We start from the raw sequence: 23,479 nt of genomic DNA, 5'->3' as shown, positions 1-23,479 counted from the left end.
CACATGGTTAAAATGACGTGTGTCTGTCACCGATACATGGCGGACAGTGTATGTACATAAATGGGTGGGTTCCCTCGATGGAAACTATGAGTCCCACCCACACTGTTTAGACGCCGTCAACGCTGAAACGGGGCTAGGAAACACGGGAAGAAACTGCAAGCCTGACCAAAGTAAGTGTCAAAATCAAAGAACTGCTCAAACAGACCGAGGTAGAATCACATTTAAGTTGTATTTCGACGAGTGGTGACTGTTTTTGGAGCCGTTTTTGTGGCGTAATGTCGCTTTGCTGTTGTCGACGCTGTCGCTAGCTTCCCAACGTTGTTGCACTTCTTTGGACCCCTTAGCTAATCCACTTAAGGCTACAACAAGGTCGTACTGACAGTTTGCTGCTAAAATTGTGATCGTTTTGTGTATGGTTAGCTACCCAGCACGGGTCTGGTTCACAGGTCCGGCTGATAAGATTAAACTATGCACATTATGTAAGTTACGTCGGTAGGAAACTAAGCTAGTTTCCAAGAGGCGATTCATACAGGCCCACAACGGCGTAATGTTTTATAGTTTCAAAACCAGACATTTGTTCTTGTTTTAAGCTAAATGGTGGTATTTAAATGAACAGTATAATCTGTTAGCAATGTGTCAAACTATCAGCGTAATGTTAGTGTACCGACTAGTTAAGAAAAGTTCATTAGTGACATAAGCAATATTAAGCTTTTAAGGGAGTGAGCTGACACACCTAATGTGAGGCTGTTAACATCAGCTAATAGCAACCGTTTACACTTCAGGGGGTTGTAAATTCATTACATTAATGTTTCTTTTCTTTTCTTTTCTTTTCTTTTCAGCCTGAAATGGCATTTTTAGTAGCACCCCAACCCCCTTAGTAAATATGGTTGTGCGTTGGTTTGCAGCTGTGCAGTGTGGTTTGATCAGCTCAGTTTTCTCAGTTTGAAGTGTGAAAGAGTTTATGTGTTTGCACTTGAACAGCAGTTAAATGTGATGTGTTTGAACACGAATCAATGGTTGTGACCATTGATGAAGGATTTCACCCACAACTCTTTGACTCAGCATCAGTGCAACTGAGATCAACTGGCAGGAGGAAGTGCACTGGCAGTTCAAAGTATTTCACAGTTTACTCTGGAGTAATTGTGATTGCAATGTCTTCAGAAATGTGAAAGTAGTTGATGAAATATTGTTGTATTCACAGAATATAAATTCTTCTACCTTGTGTGGTATACCACAGGGTAGCCTTCTTGCCCAGTGTGCTTATTCAAACACAGCAACATCTTTTTTTTTTCCTGTGTCCATAAAATGCAAAGCAGAGAAGACTGTTCCATTTAAGCCCTCTGAAGTCAGTTTTACCATGGAACAAGTAGGGCTATTGGAGCAAAGGTTTTTCATACTAGGCTAAACAAAAATGAAGGTTTCCTCACCACCCCACCTCTCAGCTAAAAAGTTCTGTAATCCAAAACCGCTGGAATGAAGAGTTTGCCCATCATTAGATTGAGTGACAGTGGCACTGATGTTGCTTTTAGAAACACAGTCTGTGGTGAAAAGACTACCATCTCCCTTCATATCAGGAACAAAAATAAAACCAGGAAATCAGTTTCAGTGTTAGCTTATAGGTGTATTCAAAAGTCACAATACTCATATTGTTTATAATGCTCCAATACAAAAATTATATAATACTACTATTATCTATATATTGATTGTAAGCCAGGGCTATATTTTTCAAAGCACATATTGTATGTAAATGCACAGTGAATAATTCCTCCTGGTGGGAAGAGATAAGGAGGGGCAGGTTTACAACTGCGTGTGTTTTCAATTATCATGTTCCCATGTCAGTGTATCCAGTATGTATTTAGGGTGCCTTTAACAGTACAGTGCTCCCTCTTTTAACTCTTCTTTTTACAACATTTGATAGTGTAACTGGTGTATTTTTGTGTCAGTGGCTGGACAAGGTGAACATTGTATTATTTAGTAATAGGTCATGTTTGGCAGCCCTTTGACTGAAACTTCTGTTTTATGTTTAAAGCCATGAGCTACCCTGGATACCCCCCTCAGGCAGGTGGATACCCACCTCAGCCTGGTGCTTACCCACCTCAGCCTGGTGCTTACCCACCTCAGCCTGGAGCTTACCCTCCCCAGGCAGGAGGCTACCCGCCGCAACCAAGTGGCTATCCTCCTCAACCTGGTGGATACCCTCCACAGGCAGGAGGCTATCCACCACAGGCAGGAGGCTATCCACCACAGGCAGGAGGCTATCCACCACAGGCTGGAGGTTACCCTCAGGCACCACCAACAGGTAAGCAATAATCCAATATTGCGAAAGAAATCGTTAGAAATAGTTTAAAAAAAAAAAAAAAAAAAAAAAAGGAAATGTTAATTCTCTCTTTTGTGAAAAGTTCAAAATTGATACCGTTCTCATGTCTGTATGGTATATATGAAGCTACTGCCAGCAGTCAGTTAGCTTACCATAAAGACTTGAAGCATAGGGAAAATGTAGCAAAAAAAATGAATACGTATATTTCACAAAATGTTTAACTACAACATTACCTGTGACCACTAAGGTGCAGAAACACTACAAAACAAATCTAAGAGAAATAAAGTGATGTGCAGTCAGCTTATCAAGTTGTTATGGTATAAAATATACTACACTGTGAATTTCCCCACTGTGGGACTAATAAAGGCGATCTTATTAGTAAAATATTGCCAGCCTACCCTCACATCTAGCACACACATCCGAGCAACATGAGCTTCCCATTAGACGATTTAATTGTACGTGCAGAGAAACTAAGTTGATGTGATGGTCAAAACATTCTGCTGCCCATCGTAGAAAGTGTGAGTCAGTGTTTGGAGGCAACAAGGATCATGAGACTTGTAGTTAAGACAGGAATTTTTTTCCCTCAAAAACAAACAAACGCCTGCTGTTGCTAAGAGAAGCAATTCCCACAGTTCACCCTTCACATAGCACTTCCATTGTCTGTCCAGCACTCTTTTCACCTGCCTGTAAACTCATTGAAAAGTGATTAAAAAAAAAAAAAAAAAAGTTTCCTAGTGAGAGGGGTCATTCCTGTCTCAGTCTGATATTCTCAGTTCTTTCTGGCATTTGTTAGCACTGTGAATCCTCAACTTTCTCCAACAGTTTTGTCTTTGTTATCTTCTCCAGGTAGCTGGGGTGGTGGCCCAGCTGGTGGTTATCCCTCCATTGGGCTTGACAGCTTATCTAACCCTGGATACAACGCTGGCATGGTAAGTTTATCTTGTCATAAATCCCCTTTATGTGCACCTAGAAATTTCTTAAGTAATATATGTGTAATGCAACATCATGAGATTAATGCATGGGATATTCCAGTTAAAATGAGTTACACAGCCATTAATGGAATATCGCATCCTTTCACTTGATGGTAAGACTTTTTTATAGTCCGCATCCTAAAATCCTCAGCACTGCCATTTTCTTTGTCAGCTTCTCTTTCAAGTTCCCTTGCATGACAAAAACCCTCATATACTTAATTCTTATCAATCCTTTTAAAACTTATCAGTCTGATGAAACTTTTAGCTCTTTTACTTTTCTGACTCATTGTCTTGTCTGTGCTGTATTTGTGTTATCAGATATCTGAGTTTTAATTCTATAATAAAGCACGGCCACACTTTGTTTGGATACTTGTACATCATGTAAGGTTCAAAACATTGGAAACATTAACTTCAGTTTCTCCTCTGAAGTTAGACCCAGCGTAGAGGACATTCATTTGAAAATGTGTTTAACCTTGATGTTGATAATGGTAATTTGATATAAGATCAATTAAAATATTTCAAAATAAATACAAATAAAATAAATCTAATCCAAAAAAGGTGTGACCAGCTATCCCTGCTTTGCATAAAATAATTTTACAAGTATGTGTGCACATATTATGGTATTCCAATCTTTCCAAATCACAGGCCAACCAGCTCTCAGGCATGGGGGGTTTTATACCAAACCCATCCATGTTCGCTCAAGCCGCTGTGGGGTACCCAGCTGCCCCTCAGCTTGGTGGGTATGGTGCCTTCTCCCCTAACCAACAGTCATATGGCCTGTACCCACAGCCAGGAGGGACCATGCCCCAACCCCAAGGCCCAGGGATGAGCTACCCTGGTCAGCCTGGCCAGCCTATGCCAGGGTACCCCGGTGCACCATCACCTAACCCTCCCATGCCCGGTTATGGAGGAGCACCAGCACCTATGCCAGGATACCCAAAGGTCCCATCACCAAATCCATCCATGCCAGCCTATGGAGGAGGAGCTATGCCAGTAGCTCCACCTGTCAATGTAAGAGACACAGAAAATGCTTTTTGACCCTCTTATTATGCGTCTCTATTGTCATGTGCTGCACACACACTTTTAAACATTTACAATGTAGTGTTGAAAAAGAATGTTGGAATAACACTGTCACATCATGGAAAATACTGTATTGTTATGTCAGAGAGGATTCAGGGGAACAATCAGGGACTTTCCCGGAGCTGACCCACTCAAAGATGTGGAGGTCCTGAGGAAGGCAATGAAGGGCTTTGGTGAGTGCTAAGGGCAGAGACCTTAATGAGGGTTTGCTACTTGTTATTTTTATCTTCAGCTGTAATGTCTTCCAAATGCACTGGATATTTTCTCATTTCGGAGGTTGTGTTGTAACTGAGTATTCTTTTGGGCCATCCCCTCTTGATTTAGTTGACTAATTGGTTGTAAGGGTAATGGTTGAGTCATCATTTTAATGGTCTTTTTCAGAATGATTAAAAATAGCTTCTAATCATTTGAAATTCTATTTATCTATTCACAAATACTTTTGTGTCTTTTTAAAAGGGAACATTTAATGACTATTATAGACCATTGTGAAAGTTTGGCAGATTTTGAAATTAAATCACCCAATCGACTAGTCAACGACTTCCTATACCTACTAATTGATAAAGACTTTCTTTAGTCATGGCCAGTCTCTGTTATCTTTAGCTTCCTCAGGTTTTTGTATTTCAAAGAGATTTGTCATTTTGACATATGTGAACGAAGTGTTATTTCTAAGTATAAATGAAATGATTCAAATCTGAAATTAAGACATGTTTTTTTTTTTTTTAATCTGTGTCTGATTTGACATTGTGGGCTTGTCTGTGCAGGAACTGATGAGCAAGCCATTATCGACTTGCTGGGGAGTCGCTCCAACAAGCAGCGTGTGCCTTTGCTCCGGGCTTACAAAACTTCCTATGGGAAGGTAACAGTTCTATTCATGCTTATTGTTAAGGTTGTTAAGGTTACATACTGACGAGCAGACAACAGGTGCTAGTGCTGTAAAAATGGAGTGGGGATTGAATGTCCTCAGAGCTCATTACAGCGGTGCCACAGAGCTTCTTGCAGTGAGTTTTTCACAGCAGCAGTTAATGATGGTTTTGAGTTATTTCAAGCATGTTTCCATTTTTAGGATCTGATTAAGGATCTGCATTCAGAACTGTCTGGAGACTTTAGGAAGCTGGTCATGGCCATGTTGAAGAGCCCAGCTGAGTTTGATGCCTATGAGCTCAACAGTGCCATAAAGGTAAATGCCCTGAAAATGTTGTAAAAAGAGATAAAGAACCGTGTTAACATGGTATGATATAAATGTATTTAAAGTAATATAAGACATTGCATTAGTTGTTGATTTGCTTGAAGATTCACTAAACAAAGAAAGCAGGAAGAACTTGGGCTGCTCCAAGGCCAGAGGATGAAGTTGTGAGATTATCATTGTTCTGTCTTCCTGACAGGGAGCTGGAACCGATGAAGCCTGTCTGATTGAGATCCTGTCTTCTCGCTCCAACGCAGAAATCAAGGAGATAAACCGCATTTACAAACAAGGTAAGATGCCTCAGGGTTGTTAATGCACTGCTTTTCTCCTCTGCTCTGTTCCTGTTATCTTGCAGCATCACAACACTGTTTTGTCAGGGTTTTATTACATTAATGGATAAGCTCAGCATATCTAGATTTGGGTACCACCATACAATTTCTAAATGCAGATGCTATGGCACGGAATTTTTCACACATAAACTCTGATATTTAGTACTGGCCCTTTTTAGTCAATAATAACTCATTGATTGGTACTTTATTTTTATGCTTTCGTAGAAAGCTACAGTATGCTAGTTTTCCTTGCTAAGAAGTTAGCCCTAGTACCTACACTAAATGCCTGAAAAGCTTCTAGTATATCCAGCTTGGTTTCCTCTGTTATTCTTGGTTTCTGTGAGCTGTTGTTCTGTTTGACTAAAATTTTGCCATTATTTTTTTCACTATTTCAGAATACAAAAAATCACTGGAGGATGCCATTAGTGGGGATACCTCAGGCCACTTCCGCAGGCTCCTGATCTCTCTCGCCCAGGTACAGATATGATACAGTTGAATTATCTGCATAACTGAAGTCTCTTAGCAACTACTGCCAGATCTAATGAGCAATGTTTCTCTCTGTACTTTGAAGGGTAACCGTGACGAACGAGAACACGTTGACATCTCACTGGCTAAACAAGATGCTCAGGTAAAGTCAGCTTTATTGTCATTAATATGAAATGTTTGCGGCTTTATCTGCAACTTTGTAGCTCTTAATTTAATAACATGTCATGTTGATTACAAACACATGTTGCTTTGTACATCTCGCTGTTCTTGTAATAGGCCCTATATGCTGCCGGAGAAAACAAGCTGGGAACAGATGAGTCCAAATTCAATGCTATTTTGTGTGCCAGGAGCAAACCCCATCTCAGAGCAGGTATTCTTTATAAAGACTTGTTCAACTTATAAGGTTCAACATTTAAGATAATTAAAAATCAGGCCAGAAATCAATGTGAAGTGCTTTGCTAGCTATATTAATGATGTGTGTGTGTGTGTGTGTGTGTGTGTGCGTGCGCACTTTTGTGGATAGTGTTTCTTGAGTACCAGCACATGTGTGGCAGAGATATTGAGAAGAGCATTTGCAGGGAGATGTCTGGAGACCTTGAGAGTGGCATGTTGGCAGTGGGTAAGAACGCGCACACACCTATTCAAGTCTTAAGGGACCACACCCATGTATTGTGTGGAGTCTCAGAATTTGTTCCATATAAATAGTTTATGACAAGAGAGGCTCGTCTGCAGTACATGTTTGATGTAACACGTAGCCATTAAACATTTTCCATGCTCATTGTATTATATGTTTTATTAGAGCTAATGTAATACACAATAGAAAATGTACTGTAGTACTGGAGCAGGGTTCCTGTTGTATGTTTAATCTTTCTGTTTTTTCTTTTTTGCCAACATTACTCAGGGTTATGGTACAGTAACCTGTTTTTAGATGTGTTTTATTTAAATTCTTCCATCGTTTTGCACACTCAGTCTATACATCTTAACTGTGAGGTGGTGTGAGCTGCAGTGCTGGCTGTTTGCCATTGTTTGACACTGTGTTTCATTTCACTCTCCTGAACATTGTTTTTGTTTATGATTTCACATTCGGTTTCTCATTTGCATTTACATATTATCAGAATATAACTCTCTTTGAAGCTGCAGTAATCAATATTTGGCCACTGGGGTGCAGAAAATCTCAGAAACAAGCTGACAGACCCTGATTTAATATCACCTTTATAAAGTTGTTATGGCTAACACATAAGCGGTTGCCTGCATATCTAGCAGACACCTAGCAACATTAACAACTCATAGGGTTCATGTCCTTGCTAAATAATGAATCTTAAGTCCAATATTTATTCTCCTTTTAGCTCTGTTTTGGTCTCACTTCCTGAGAAAACTATCTGGCTCTTTAACTAGATGTTCACCTTTCTAAGTCAGCTAGTTGATACGTTTTTTGTATCTGCCATTGGTGATATAATGATAACGCCCAATGGGTTTTTCATTGTGAGTGACCCCTCTTCAGAGTCCACATACCCTTCTTTAAAATGTAAAAATATTGATCAATGCAGCTTTAAGTTTGCTTGTTGTCCTCTGTTACATTCTTTTGATGTATGCATAGCTTGATTTTACATAGTTCACTTTTTAGATGGCACATAAGTGAAGTGTTTCTATCTTCATCATACTCATTTTGTGGTGTTAAATTTTACAGATCTCTTCTTGCTCTCAAGAGTAAGAGGCAAAGTAAGAATTAATGAGTACATTGTGCTTGTCTTGCCAATAAGTAAGTATTTTCTCTGTTCCAGTGAAGTGTATTAAGAACACATCTGCATACTTTGCTGAGAGGCTTTACAAGGCCATGAAGGTGAGACGTCTTGTTCAGATAGTAATTTTCTATACATTATTAAGTGCAGAATAATATTTTATCCATGTAACCCTCATTTTGTGTGCGTATGTGTGTGTGTTCAGGGAGCTGGGACTAAGGACAAAACCCTGATCCGCATCATGGTCTCCCGTTCTGAGGTGGACATGCTGGATATCCGCCAGGAGTATGTTAAGAACTACGGCAAATCACTGTACACGCACATCTCTGTAAGTATCTTCATCATATACTACATTTAATACAAAAGAAATAACCCTCAGCGATGTTGATGAGTTTAAAAGCAACAGGCAGCCATGATCAGGCCAATGTCTGAATTATTTATTGATGAATTTTGTTTTATTTACAGGGAGACACGTCTGGAGACTACAAGAAACTCCTACTGAAACTCTGTGGGGGCAGTGACTGAACTGAAAACAATGTGTACTACATTATAGAGATTTTCTATAAATATCACTTTTCTGTCCTATCTAAGCGCATTATACACAAACCGCCAACCTGCCTGCCATGCAAATGCTCTCAATGCAATGTTTACTCAGTTGTAAGAACCTCATCCATATTGCTACGTACAATTTCTTTTCTATATGCAGTGTGCACAAAAAAAGTTTTATATTTTTTTCACTTGTGACAACTTTGATCATTTGAGTTGAATATAGATGGCCATACAATAGATTTGTCAGAGATTACATTTTAAGAGCTATATATTTTTAAGATTTTTTTATTTCAATTGTGCGATATGATCAGATATCTAATGATGTCTGGAATGTTTATCAGCTCCTTTTCTAATGTTCAGCAATGCTGAATAAAGTATAAGACATGGGATACGTATCAGCTAAGTACCAAAGTCAATGTATGCAACTGTATCATCTCTTCTCTATTTTGTCTACACTTTAAGTTCTTTGTTTATGATAGTTGTGCTGTATTTGCAGTAGATGCTTTAATTTGTGTATCACGTACCTCTCACTGTATCAATAAAAATCCTAGCATTATATTTCATAAATTGTTGGCATTTTAATGTTGGGAGTCTCAGAAAATAAACATTGAGATGGCACACTGCTGTTTGTGGTTTATCACATGAAAACTACATGCAAATTATATGAATTATTCTTCGAAAATCCTTCTGATGTCAAATCCCTTCATTGGCTCACAAGCAGACGAGTTGCAAAGGGCTGCAGATTGCACTTGGTGGTAGCCTCAGTGTGCCAGTAGAGGGCAGTGAAGTCTTAATGTCAACCCCAGCAGCCACACCAGAGGTGTGAATTTCAACCAGCAGAGTTAACATGGATCATTATATGACACCATCACATTAGATCAATAAACACATGGTCACATTTCTGTCAGTCACCTACACTGAATATGTTCAAGTCTCACAGTCCTTGGCAAAAACTAACTGGTGATTCTTAAATACGCAGCGTTTTACTCAGTCAACACACATGCATAATTTCTCTTTTCTCGAGAGGTGAGGGCCAGCATGTGTGGCTGCAGATGAAGCTCGCCACGCCTTATTAAGTCCTGTTGGCTTCACTTAAATACTGTTGAACACACTTGACTGTAGAGATGTGGCTCTGCGCTTGGCTGGTTACAGGAGTGTGTGTGTGTGTGTGTGTGTGTTCGTGTGTTTAACTGCACTAGGATCAATAACTCTATGAAGTGAGGAGGAGGGAGCGTGTGGAATTGATAGCATCCATAAAACTGCCTTGGCCACATTAACCAAGTCTAGCATGTCTGCACAGTGCTGTCAAAGGCCTGGGGGACCCTTTAGGTAACAGCCATGCTGGAAGAGACATTTTTGATCACATCGTGTTAAAATCGACTAGAAGTGGCAGAGAAAGGCCTGAGGGCTTTAAGTAGATGTTTGAATTACAATAACTAGAATTTAAATGAAGATCAGATGTGATTAGATTGGTTTGGAGAAGATAATTTAGACATCATTAGATGACTTTTATAAGGAAAGTGTTTCAGCATGTATCTGCCAACACTAGTTTTGATATAATTATGATCAGAAACCTCCCATCTGTTGCAGGTGTCCAGCTGAAGGCTGTGTAATTCACTGTTAATTAAAAACCAAGAATTGCCTAATTTAATGTCTATTATAACTGGTCTAATCATGTGGGAATCCTCCCATGGTGCCTTGGGGTCTGAGAAATTGTAGGAAAATGATGGCTTTACATTAAAATGTCTCAATATGATGATGAAGGATGACAACAAATGTATTCTCCTCTATCATGCTGTTGCTGCCTCCTTAATTTGGGATGTGCCCATTCAACACTTTGGGAACAGCATTATCCTTGTGCGCTCTCACATGATGAAGATAAAAATACATCATTGCTGAGAGTGAATTACGCAGGTGCAGTGACTGAAAAGTGGGTGGACAATAAGGTTGTTTTTCCACCCTTAGCACAGACAGCCTTTCCATTTACTAGATCTCTGTTCAGACTGTCAATAAAAAAAATCCATAAAATTTTCAGTTTGAGACGATTTGGCCAGGATAAATGATGGATATGCTTGTTGACAGTCTCTTCAATAAAAGATAAAGCCATTATCTACCCTGATCCGGGCTGTCTGATAAACAAATCTGTTTAATAATATTTCAGTAAATTATCAGACGGCTAGAAAAACAACCCTTGTTGTCTAAATAATAAACTCATTCATACCCCCAAGATAAAAAGCATCAGGCTGTCTTCTCTATTCAAATGCGTGTCCTCAGAAGTAGGGTACAGACACAACCGTCCAATCTGTGTCGGCAGTGGGGACCTGCTTCCCTTTGATATGAATGAATTGTAATTAATTTTTCATCTAAAGGGATAGCACATGGTTGCACAAGCTATGGAGCCAGCATGGCAGAGAGACAGAAAGAGGGGGAGAGAGACAGAGGGAGAGAGTTGTAGATGTCACAATGAGATTCAGTGCATGCATGAATAAGGTCACGGTTTGAGAGGTATGCCTGCAGATGCCTGCCTCTGTGCCAACAATCTTTATTCAGCTGTAGCCTGGAAGCGGAGTGCATCCGTCATCATCATCGTATTGTATTTCACAAATCCTACTCAAACACACGTTTCATTTCAAATACACTTTTTTCCCCACTTGCCACTGCCCTCTTTATATGTTATCCAACACACAGATACAGTTCACGCTGAAATTCGTTGTCGTGTTGCAGCTTAGATATAGAAATGTGGTGCACAAGCCTGTGGCTACAGCAGCAGTATTACGCAAGGACAGAAGGAAATGCTTATATTTTTATCACTGCATTAGCATTTTTCCTACAAAAAGTAATGCAGTCAGGGAGGTTAACCATTGACTGGGTTATGCTGATTTGATGTGTCTGCGTTACTTGGTTTATCAACAGTTTTAGGCCTGCAGACATTTTATGACATAAATTCATTTTGGTGATGATGCAGTGAGTTGCATGACAGTGACAGAATTTACACAAAGACAACAACAAATAGAAGTGGTGAGAGAAGTATCCAGATCCTTTAAGTAGTTACATGGCAAAAAAAAAAACTCCATTAAGTCCTGCATTAATAATATAAAATGTACATAAAGTATAAAAAATAAAGTAGGCATATTCTCCTGTGAGTGTTATACTGTTATATATTGGAGGATAACCATTACTGTTGCACGAATCTGTAATTATCTATCTAATCATTATGAGATCATCATATGTTTTGTAAATAAAATATACATCTGTATGAAGTAGCTGTAGCTGTGGAGTAAAAGTATCTAAAATTTGTAATTTTTGTGCTGTACTTGAGTAAATGTACTTAGTTACACTCCACCACTGCAGACAAAAGAGACGTGCCTTTTGTATTCTGTAAGTGTAGACGGTTTCTTTACTCTAAAGATGAGGTCATTGTTTACCCACCTTTACCACTACGTCGATAGTTTTAAAAATTTCTCCAGATTTTCATGCAAATTTTCTCCATTCTCATTTTTTTCCGCTTGGGATTTTCGACGTACTACGGGCTGATGTGTACGCCCATTGAAGAAATAGGTGTGTTTCTGTGAAAAGCTCCGCCCTATTTTGCCTTTTATGGTCATTGGACGGAACGTTGATTGACAGCGGGCAGCAGCTGCTGAGTCGCTCAGACATGGCGGAGGATACAGTGTAACTGAGGATCAGCGGCGGAGTTACGTGAGTTTTTCCAGCAGTTGTGTCGGCAAACGGCGCATTAAATGTTACGGAAGGAGAGGAAAATGTGCTCGGCCGAAGCGTCCTCCGAGGGGAAGCAAAAAACGACCTGAGCTGCCGTACACGAGTAAGATGGAAAAATGTATCGCTGTTTAGTGCAGTCAACAGCCTTGGGCAACAAATATGGCTTCTTGTGCCTTTTTCAATATGCTATAAAAATTGATCTCCCCTGCAACCCAACGCCGTGGTGGCTCCGGCGAACTTCTGCAAGCCGCGATAAGTTAAGTTCAATAATCGCTCGGTGCTTTTGATCGGTAAGGATATTACACCCACTTGGCCGTCTGGGTTAGCTGGGAAGCTACGGAACTACGGCGGGTAGCAATGGAGCCAAAGCACAAAGAGTTGCTCGACCAGTGCCACCAGAACTTATTGGAGTCCATAACAGATGCGGACCGAGTGATCGAGCTGCTGATAGTCTCTGGTACCTTGAGTCAACTCGATAGGTTCGAGCTGGACCAGAACTGTTCGTCCAGCGCCGAGAAAGTAGACCACCTTTTGAAGATGCTGATGAACAAGGAGAGCGACCATTTCCTCGACCTGTGTGTGGCCCTGGAGAAGGCATACCCTGACCTGTATGCTGCCCTGTTCAGCAACAACGGCGGTGGACCTGTGGACCACTCCACCGGTAAGAGCTGAGACCGAACCACTCATAAACAGGCTTCCACATGGATGTAAAAACGAGTGGACCGGCCACTGCATAGCCCTTGCCGTGAGTACAATCTGGGTGGTCTGGCGCAAGAAGACTGTGTGTGGATGGCAACACAACAGCGGGCTTGTGGCTTCATTTACTATTAGTCAAAAAAAAAAACTGCATAGAATGATAATAAAGGTTCATGTGAAGGTTGCAAGGACAGTGCTGCTTACAGCGGGGTTGCACATTTGCAATCAGAAGTCAAATGAGTGCAACATTATGCTCTGTTAACTGTGCAAAATATCATGCACTAGCCTGCTTCTTTAAATGAGATACTCACAATGGCCTGCAGATCTAATGAAACAGCTTCTGATTAATTTAGCCCCGGACTGTTTTGCCCCTGAAAGGCTCTCTCCCAGCCACTGAAATACACAGATTGCACATCCACGGTGTAGACTTTGGTTTGGGCAGGTGTGCTGTATGATTTCCTCTTGTCATAGTCTGTGATATTTGTGCAGTGTTGAAGAAGATCAATTCACTCATATCCAACACAAGCTCCAATTTGTAATCATTTGGATGATATGGTTAAGGTACATGAGGTAGCCTGACTTGTTTCCATGACAACGGGTGTACCACTGACATGTGAGCCCACATCGACCTGTACATGGGTGTGTGCGTGCAGCCCATGCACGCTTACAAACGTAAAGCGTGTGTGTGTGTGGATCAGGCCGCCTCCTCATCTGGAGAGAGAAGCACACTGGTTTCCTAACAGCCACAGATTTCACTCCGGTGGTGCATTCATGCTACATTTTTAATTACAGTTTATTCGCTGTTGTCGTCTGATGTGCGCTCTGTCCTCACAGCAACTGCCTCCACTTCAGCGGTTTTGCTTGTTGTTGCACAGAGACAAAGGGCAACCAAGTGTAAAAGCCTCGTCTAGTTTTGCCTGTTTTGCTTTGTCTGAATGACTGAAGCCAGTGGCTTACTCACAACCAGCCTCATGACCCGAGGGCCCGAATGCAGGAGGATGAGCCTTGAGATCCAAACGCGCGGAGGAGACGCAGAGTAATGCTTCTCTTTGACATATTCCGCATGTGAAAGAACCCTGTGGGCTATCTTGTACATTATTTTGACACAGCTGAAGCTTTATTTCAAACACGTGTCTTTTTTAAATACACACTGCGATCCATAGTTTACGGCTGCCAAGTTGTAGCATGTCTCTGTCTACTACCGGCAAGCAGACCGTAGCAGGTAATGCTGAGTTGCTGTCTTGCTGCTCTGCTGACTGGATCACTAATGCTTTCTTAAGCTTTATTACTTCATTGTAGTGAGAGTTGTTGCCGCAGAATAACACTCAACTCGACAGCTGCTCACCTGTGAGAGGCTGCAAAATTGGACTCTCTGTTAGTTCCTTGACTCTGGCTGGTCTTGACAACGTGGAATTGGGCTTTTCTCCACACACCTGCACAGACTGTAGCACTGGGCCTCAGAGCTGACCTGCCCCGTGCTAGGGGAGAGTGAGTCTGGCTAGTCAGCCCGCAGTTATTCAACAGAGGATTAGGCCCTGCTCTCCTCTCTCTGGTGCAAATTCTCTCTGCGAGACACGCTTTATCATGCCCCCACAATCCTCTGTTATTAGTCGCCACGCTCTTGGCTCCTTCTGTTTCCACTCAAGTGTTGTGGGTTTTTTTTTTTTTTTTTTCAAATGTGCTTTTTATTATCTTTAGTGTAGTGATTCTCCTGATGTGATAACCGCGTTTTAACCACGCTTGTGAGAGACCGAAGACAAGCCGCTCACAGAGAACCCTCAGGCAAAGAGGCACATAGGGATGAAATCTTCAGAGCCCCGGTGTGTCTGAGGGCGACGCAGTGTGTGTGAAGAGAGGGGATGTGAGTGTGTGATGAGTCTCACTGATGGCAACCTGCTCTCAAGTCTTCCTCCTCTCATGCCGCCTGCCTGCTCTTGTTCTCAGATGTGCCTCCTTTGCCAGCTGAGCCTCCGTACACACACGCACACATATGGAATCATCCGAACTCCAAAGAAACATCCTCTCCCCGAAGGAAAAGCGTACAGATGCACACAAAAATGCTCAGTTGTTTAAAGCTGGGGCTGTGTAAATTATTAGTGTTTTGCTGGCAATCTCCGCAACACATTTGCTGTAGGGAACATGCAAACAAATCATTCATTATTTAACCTGTTTTGTTCATCAGTGCGCCACAGGCACTGTGGTTCACTCTTTTTTAACAGATTCTCTAACCCTGATTAAAGAGCGGAGCCGACGATTCACTCAGAATATTGAGCACGATTGAAGTTTTTGGTTCCCAGGTGGAACCGAAGTCATTTCATAAAGCCAAGCTGATTTTCATGATTTGGATTGTGGCCACATCCCGTTGCGCTACATTGGACAATATTCTACCTGAAGGAACAGAGCAGGAGAAGAGATGCACCTGCACACACCCCCTGCCCAACTCTTTTCAGACTCAAAGGGCTGTGACAGTGATTTAAATGCACTCAGAGAGGACGGAAACACAATTCTCCCTGACAGGATGCAACGTCCACAGTCTTCTTCTTCTTCTTCTTCTGCTATCTGTTTGCCTTCATTGACTCATTGTTTTGGTGTCCCAATCCCATGCTTTATTGTCTTTTTCTCTGACTCACTGTCCACCCCTTTTTAAACTTTCTTTCTCTTTCCCCGTTGAGTGGTTTTGTTTCTTTGGATGATTAAATAGAGGGACACACCAGAGAGACAGAGGAGGCTGATAGAAAGACGGAGCAAGAGAGAGGTAGACAACAAGCCTTTTGTTGAGAAGTTGAGCTGGGCCAAAGTGCACAGTCAGCAGCTTGCTCTGCGTACAGCAGCCTAGGACATAGGCCAGTATGTGTGTTGTTGTGGGGAGGGCTGTCCTCTGTCAAACAGTGTCTGTCCCACTCTATAAAGCACAGTGGACAGACAGAATGAGTTATGACCCTGACGCTCTTGTCACGACCGCTGCTCTCCCATGAGCCGGACCTTTCTTCCTCTCCTCCTCTGTGTCAGTGTCTGTCACTCAGTGATTCTCACGTGTCGCGCCACTCCCTCTCCCCTCACCGCTCTTTGCACCGCAGTCTGACCATATCCCCCTCTTGCTGTGGGGAGGAAGCCATCAATTCATCTGCTGTTAACCGATGTTTCTGCTTAGGTGTGATTGACGACGCTTGAGTAGATCACACTGTAGATGAGTTGTGGCCGTGAGTTTTATCACATTGCAGTGTCTCTGCACAACCAGCAATGCAGGCCTCGGCCGAACCGGGCCAAGTTGTCTCTGTGCTGTGATTTAAGTGAGCCAATAGTTTGCTGTTGAGTTTAGTTCTGCTATGGTTAATTGATTAATTAAACAGTTGAGCACAAGAACACAATTTTGTATCATCAATTAATGATTAAATGTATTATTTATTTAAATGTGACAATTTTAATTTACATGTAAACTGAATATATATTTGCATTTTACATTTTATAGACTAAATGATTATTTGAATGATTGAAAATCAGTGATGAAATCATTAGCCGCAGCCTTTGGTGAGATGTAATTAGCACTGTTAATGGTATAGGGTCTCTTGTCAGTGATGCTGCTCAATACATCTATGTAATCAAGGCCTGAGATCCAGGCTAATGAGAGGTTGGCCTCACTACCTCCACTGGCTCATTGGTGTTATTGTTCCCATTGAATTCTGTTGCTCTCTAACACAACATGTTTTTAGTGTAAAATTTGTATATTTTTTCACTTCAGGATTAATATCTGATGGCAGGTTTATCTACACTCTGAATGTGCGAACCACAGCCAGGAGGCTGTACTGAGAGAGAGGACTTCATTACCATTTTACACATGTTCCTCTGCTTTCTAATTACCCCACAAGGTAGAGGAAATGCCAGCATCTAAATGTTTACCAGCACTATGAAGTCATGGAAATAAACAGCATCTTTCCTTGCCCCCCCCCTCCGCTTTGTTCTGCAGTGTTTTCTTTCTATCCCTCCTCTCCTCTCCTCTCATCATGGTGTCTCTCCCACTCTTGACTCTCCTTGCCTCAACATCTCTTTAATTCTCTACCTTTTTTTTATCTGTCCTGACTGCACATGCCGTCATTTGTCCTCCAGTCTCTGGCACGTGACCCCAGGTCAAAGTGACCTCTAATCACCAGCAAATGGTGGTGATGGTGCCCATTATTAGTACCCTTGCTTTTGTATAGATTAGCAACAAGAACAAGGGATGACACGCAACAGAGGTCACAGGAGCAGATTTGGGTGAACCATAGTATGAACCTCCAGAAAATAAGCAGATTACCTGTCCTGACTAAAATGCTTTAAAGTAAAATTAGTGTATATGTTTTTAATACCAAAGGCGTCAATGGGAGCTAAACCCCTCTGACATTTTGCCTGCTCCTAATCGTCATACAATAGAAAAGGCCTACCTGTCACATCCACGTTGGTAGGTCTGACTAATGATTACGTGCACTTGTCTACACTAAATTCCTTCCTCTTGGTGACCTTTAAAGAATTATAGCGCAATTTAATCACTGAATTCTCTCAACGCACAATGAAAATGCTTTCAGAATAAACATAGTCTCCTCTGTGATTAAACATGAAAGGAATGTCACAAAGATTACCCAAATTCCAATAGTGGGTTTATTCCACACAGACAGGCTGTTGGCAGTGTTTTGGCTTTGTACTAGCTGTGTAGCAGAGCATTTGGAGGCATCTTTCACCTTTTTGTTTTTGACCCAATCATTGGCACAGGCAAGCTGGTCAAAAAGAAATTATGTCTCATTTATGCTGAGCTAGAGCTCTTCGCAGAGAGAAAACCCATTATAGCTTGCTGATAATGGGCTGGGCTGGATTGAACTCATGGGATTTTTTTGGACTTTGGTGTTTCTCAGCAGTTCTGACAGGTCTGCCGGGCTGAAGGCTAAGGGCCTTTCAGGTTTTCTTCTACACATCTCCTTGTTTTTCGCTTCATGTCCCAGAGTGTTCACACAGATCCAAAATGACTGTATTGCTGCACCTGAGGAAGATGGTCTTGCATTTCAATCAGCGGAATAGCAGATCTTATTTTGAGACATGCCACAGGGCGGACGTGGGCCTAAGAGTGAAAAAAAGGTGGGTGGGTTGGACCACAGGCTGGAGCTGTGAGTCAGGCGATGTGCGTGCAGTTGAGTAATCCTGGCTCATGGAGTCATCATGTTAGATGTCTTCTTGTTTATGTTTCGTGTAGACCCCTTAAATCAGATGATCAATCCCTTACCCCGCAGCAAGGCTTTTCACTGGCTCATTGCCCAGAATCTTGGCCTGTCGTGTCATTGCCTCCCCAGAAGTTAGGCCCACTGCACGGCTTACTGGAAGTCCCTGAGTACAGGGAGGGAATTGGACAAGGAGAATCATATCATATTTCTTTACAGATTTGAAGGAGCAGTAACCAGATTTTGGGATGAGGTGTAGGATATGACACAGGTGCCTGAGTCTTGATGTTCATGTGATCGTCCCTTTGCATTGTAGCAGCAACGATACTCACCTGTGTGTGGTTATCAGCCACAGAGGATCAGTCCACTTCAAGTATGGTTTCTTGATCACTGTTGTTACACACATGTGTATATGTTGGTGTATGAACGTCTCCGTGGTTAAGATGAGATGTGTGTAGTTACAACCTCATGTTACTTTAGCGCTGGTGCTTGATTGGTACTCCGTGAATATTTTTAAGTCTGAAGTTTTGGATTAGCATCCAGTATCAAACAGAGTAGGCGGGATCGCCGCATCACTAACTCAGGCTGCATCCTCCTCACAGGGAGCGGGATTTAGAGGTCTGGGATGCCAGGGTAAAAGTGATACTTCCTGCTCGCTGGCTTAATGCTGACATATCCTTCATCCTCACTTAAGCACGCTGTAAAATGAGTGGGTAGTAGTTTTTAACCGTATTACTCGTGTTGCTGTTATTTGTGCTTCTGTAGTTTAATGGCTGTGAAGCTGAGGACACAAAAGGAGATGGAGCATAAAGAATATTGGACTCTGTTTGCCACTTGTGACTGTGTTTTTTTTTTTTTTTTTTTCCCTCTTTAATCACTGTTGCTCACTGACAATGAGAAGAGCTGACAGCGGCTAATAAAGAATAGCTCCCAGTATTATTTTTGGAATGCTAATGCTGCTCTTTTACCAAGTGGCCCTGAAAATTTTGTCTATGATGTTCTTGGGAACAGAACAGGCGCCTTGGCTGCTTCGTATCCATAGTTTCAAGGCTTGTCAACATGCTCCGATAAAGGGAGTGTGAAGCAGCGGCAGTGTCCAATCGCGATGATAATCATACGTGCGTTACGTTTTGGAAGAGGCTCTCGTTGTCAGATAAGAGAGTTTTCTGGAGCTGATGAATAATTTACTCTCACCCGACGGTAGAAGCCAGACTTTGCATCTTTGTTTGATAAGGCTCTCTCCTCCATCAGCCTCCCAACTCTTCTTTTTCACCACGCTGCAGAATTTACTATTCCTCTCACCCAGCTTCACCATGGCAACGCGTGTCATCTTGCTTTATGTGTTAGAGAACATAATCTGGTTGTCTGAAGCAACTGTTGGTGGTTGAGCGCATCACTTGATTGGGAGGGAAAGCAGAGTGGAGGAAAAAAAGGAAGGGGGTGGGGGAGTGGAACCCCTTAGGTAGGGCGAGTACTCCCCTGACCTATTTAGATCACAGCGACGGGCCTTTGTTGCTGTCGCCTTAGGTCCTCCACTGGAATATTTCTCACCTTTAAAGTGTATCTCCTGATGGAAGTCAGTAGCGGATGCTCGCTCCTTGTTAGCATATCTAATAGCCCTGGATGAAATCTGTCATGATGTATTTATCGGTTAACGGGAATGTTGGGTATGATTTCTCTGGTCTGATCTCTCCTGTCTGCCTGTTTTTGGCACAGAGAGGTGGACTCTCTCACTATATATCATCAGATCTATGCTGCCTTAATGGATACTTGTTTGATTGATGCAGCGAACATGTTTACAGATGATCAGCCTCACTGACTGTGGCTGCTGCTGCTAATTGCTATTGATGATTAAAAGCCTGTTGGAAAAGGCTAATGCCATTGACCCATCGACCACCAGATAGCTGGCTTGTATCTGACACGCAATCCATACTGCAGCCATTGGTGTCCTTATGGGGTTAACTAATCAGCCGATTGCATTGATCTAAATATGGGAACCCTGGTGCACATGTTTGCCCTTGCAGCCAAATCAGATTGTGAGATGCTGAGGATTGTCCCAGAACTGCCGGGTTCATGGGAGTTATAGCTCTCTGGTGATTGGAGAGTGTCCTCAGTGGTAGAGATTACTCAGATTTTAATTTATCTGAGTGTTTTGGTGTCCAAATCACAAAATACAACTTTCAAGAGGCTACATTTTTAGGCTTTTTTTCCTGGCACAGCGCTTTACTGACTCTGTATGGTGTTTTTAAAAAAAAAAAAAAAGATTTATCCTTCAGCTGAGCCGGCATAAGACCGCTCAGTAGGTCTTTTACTCTGAGAGTCAGATACTGGGTTCAAGAAGGCAGTTGTTGCTTTTCAGTGCAGCCAAGGAAACGAGCAGGAGCCTTTTGCAGAGCCGTGTTGATTGTGGAGAACTAATGCTGTGCAGCTGTTCTCATCATGTCTGATGGAACAATATGAAATCAAAACTGTGTGCTCGGAGCACTTTGCAGAGTAAAAGTGTTGAGCATCAGGGAACGTCAGAACAGATTAAAAGCCTTTCCGCCCTGCGCCTCTCTCTCTTTTTTTCTCCACAGTCTCTCGTCTTACTTCTCTCCCTCTTTGTCTCTCGAACACCCTCCCTCCTTATCTCTTTTGCGACTTAGTTAGGCTATCTCCTTTCATCTGTCCTCCTCTGCTCCATGCTTTCCTCTTGTTTCCCCTCTTGCCCCCCTCTCATCTCCTCTCCTCTGCTCTGTCTGCGGGGCCTAAGATGGAGTGGCTCAGTCGCACAGAGCTCATAGTTAATTAGGCTTGGCCTTGTCACACATTGAGGGCTGGAGCCAGAGCTGTAGCTAAACCCAGTGGGGAGGCAAGGACAGAGATGGAGATCTAGAACAGTTGGCGTCAATCTATTGCCTGCTGCTGACAAAGCCAGCTAGCATTCCCCTGCTCTCTTAAACCCAGTGTGTTTGCTGTGCCTTTACCACAGTACATTAGTATTATCTATTAACACTGTGCTGTTTTAATACATCTTCAAATTTATCATTTCTCGGTGTACACAAGAGCTGAAATTTGGAGCAGAAAAGATTGGTGGATCAGCCACTAGCCAGCATCAATTTTATAATATATATAATAATATATATATGTAAATGCAGAACATTATTTCTGGTTCCGGCATCTTATATGTGAGGATAACCTGTCTTTACTATTTATAAATGAAAAGGGTTGTGGGCTGAACAACGAAAATAATCCACAGATAAATCAATAATGAAAATAGTTATTAGTTATTACTGGACTAAATTTATCAATGTGTATTTTTATAAATCAGATAATCGGATAAAGAAATAAATCTAAATATTTGTGAAAATGTATTTTAAAAAAATACAGTTTAATTACAATTTATTGTTGTCATACTCATTTAAATTGAGTCTTTTCTCTTTCTATTCCCCATTTTTCATTTAAATTTTTATGGTTGCAAGATTTCCTATATTCCTATCCACTATAAATTCTGCTGATTACTGTCTTCTTGCCATAGGTAACATACCAACATTTAGATGTGTGGGGACATGCATTCTGGGTAAAAATCTATTTAAAACCATCTGCTCCTGTTGGAAAATCTGGATATATATATATATATATATATATATATACACACACACACACGCACACACACGCACACACAGTCTTACAATAGAGTAGATGATGTCTTCTGCAGTACACACAAATGTAAGATGTCTTTTAAACAAATTCTGTCCATGCCGTCAGCCATATTTATGTTGCCCTTTGGATGAGGGACTCTGCAGTATAATGGGGATCTGCATAGTCTCTCCTATGGATTGTGGTAGCCTGTGTGAAATATCCCCCAGCTTAACGGTGTGTACAGCTATTCAGATAGGGAATCATTTTCTCTCTTTCTCTCTCTCCCTCTCTTTCTCTCCATGTGCTTGACATAAAAAGAGAAAATCCCATTTCAGCCGTGACATTCTGCCTGTGTAGCAGAAACATACAGGGACTATACATCAAAGCAAGGCAGAGTGCACAGTGAGGGAAAGGAGGTGTAATGACGACGGCGGTCTGGAGTGATAATATAGAGGCACTAAGGAGTGTTGAAGTTATTATTCCAAGTATGAACCTTGCACCAAATTTATTATACAACAGTGCAGGGAATATGAAGCTTCCACCTTGTATGGGCAATTAACTCAGGCTTGTGCATAAACAGTTAATCAATCCATCAGTGCTTATTGCCTGAATGTATCTCTTCTCTTGGCAGGCTCCACATACAGCGTTCTGTCCACCATGCCCTCTGACTCCGAAAGCAGCAGCTCCCTCAGTAGTGTTGGTATGTATAAAGACCCAGGAGGCCTGTTTTATGCTGTGTGTGTCATGCCAGGTCAGACAGGTTCTTTACAACCTCCAAACACGTAATAACAGTCATAACACAGCCATGCTGATTTGACTTATTGCACTGTTTACTGTTTTCTCATATTAGCGTAATTCCTGATCGGAGTTCAGGAAGCCAGTGTTTTATATTTCCTTTGCTTTAAACCCCAACACCGAGGCAACAACACTCTCCCAGTGTCTTCCTCTTCCCTTAAGGAAGTTTGCCATGCTTGTCTTTCCCTAGTTTTGACAAAGGTCCAAATGACTCAGCTGTGTTACATAAACCTCCAAAAGGGCCAAATGTTGAGCCAAAGATGAACATAATCCCCAGGTTTCCTGCCATGGCTGTTCTTTTCTATGAGGAAAACAACCCTCAAAATGAGTCATTAATGGTGTAAAGATTTTTTGTCAGAATCCATCTATTTGGCAAAGTGTCAAGTACACAGAATAAAAGAGAATGACCTTGTTGTTTTAAGGACAAATCCCCCTCTGTTAAAATCAATCTGGTGAATTTTAATCTCAGTCGTGACAGGTAGAATTGAACTGTCAGATGTGATAATAGCTGCATAAAGCCAGGGTAAAGAATTTTTTTTTAGAAAACAACGTTTTATACATGAAGTATTTCATAATGTTATTCTTGCTTTGCAAAGACTTCAGGTTTCCTGGCATTCCAAACACAAGTGCTTCAATTTAATCAAAAAAATAACTGCAAACCATGGCTTAAAAAACACAGAAAGTACCAGATGCACAATACATCATCACAGTCCTATCTGTTCTTTCTGCCTTTCATTTTCATGGCCGGGATTACAGATGTGTAGTTTTGTAAATCCAATGTAATTTCAGCAAGTTTGGGGCAAACTGTCA

The 23,479-nt window shown here is 41.6% G+C and overlaps 2 protein-coding genes across 7 annotated transcripts in view; both read left to right on the top strand.

Annotated features, from left to right (window-relative positions):
• The first annotated feature begins 10 nt into the window (after nt 1–10).
• anxa11a (annexin A11a) lies at nt 11–9,272 on the top strand. 2 transcript variants are annotated; one of them, XM_071480479.1, is made up of 15 exons: nt 11–170; nt 2,030–2,299; nt 3,164–3,246; nt 4,078–4,299; nt 4,454–4,541; nt 5,130–5,224; nt 5,432–5,545; nt 5,751–5,841; nt 6,276–6,355; nt 6,452–6,508; nt 6,643–6,736; nt 6,890–6,985; nt 8,148–8,206; nt 8,311–8,433; nt 8,571–9,272. In XM_071480479.1, the coding sequence occupies exons 2-15, from the start codon at nt 2,032–2,034 to the stop codon at nt 8,628–8,630; spliced, it is 1,530 nt and encodes a 509-aa protein (XP_071336580.1). In that variant the 5' UTR covers nt 11–170; nt 2,030–2,031; the 3' UTR covers nt 8,631–9,272. The 2 variants fall into 2 exon arrangements, with proteins under 2 accessions (XP_071336580.1, XP_071336579.1); XM_071480478.1 differs by having other exon boundaries at nt 3,934–4,299.
• A 2,991-nt stretch (nt 9,273–12,263) lies between these two features.
• Nucleotides 12,264–23,479, top strand: part of dlg5a (discs, large homolog 5a (Drosophila)) — a 35,642-nt gene continuing 24,426 nt past the window's right edge. For 2 of the 5 annotated variants that reach the window (XM_071480467.1, XM_071480468.1), the window contains exons 1-2: nt 12,264–13,035; nt 22,506–22,574. In XM_071480467.1, the coding sequence (XP_071336568.1) occupies nt 12,732–13,035; nt 22,506–22,574 (373 nt within the window). In that variant the 5' untranslated portion in view covers nt 12,264–12,731. The remainder of the gene's footprint in view (nt 13,036–22,505; nt 22,575–23,479) is intronic. The other 3 variants (XM_071480466.1, XM_071480469.1, XM_071480470.1) reach the window with 3 other exon arrangements.

The sequence above is a fragment of the Trachinotus anak genome, unplaced genomic scaffold (genome assembly GCF_046630095.1).
Source record: "Trachinotus anak isolate AG129_WGS33_773 ecotype Australia unplaced genomic scaffold, CSIRO_AGI_Tana_v1 ptg000007l, whole genome shotgun sequence".
In the NCBI taxonomy this organism is placed as follows: domain Eukaryota; kingdom Metazoa; phylum Chordata; class Actinopteri; order Carangiformes; family Carangidae; genus Trachinotus; species Trachinotus anak.
The sequence above is the reverse complement of the archived record's forward strand: the minus strand, read 5'-3'. Positions and strand labels throughout refer to the sequence as shown.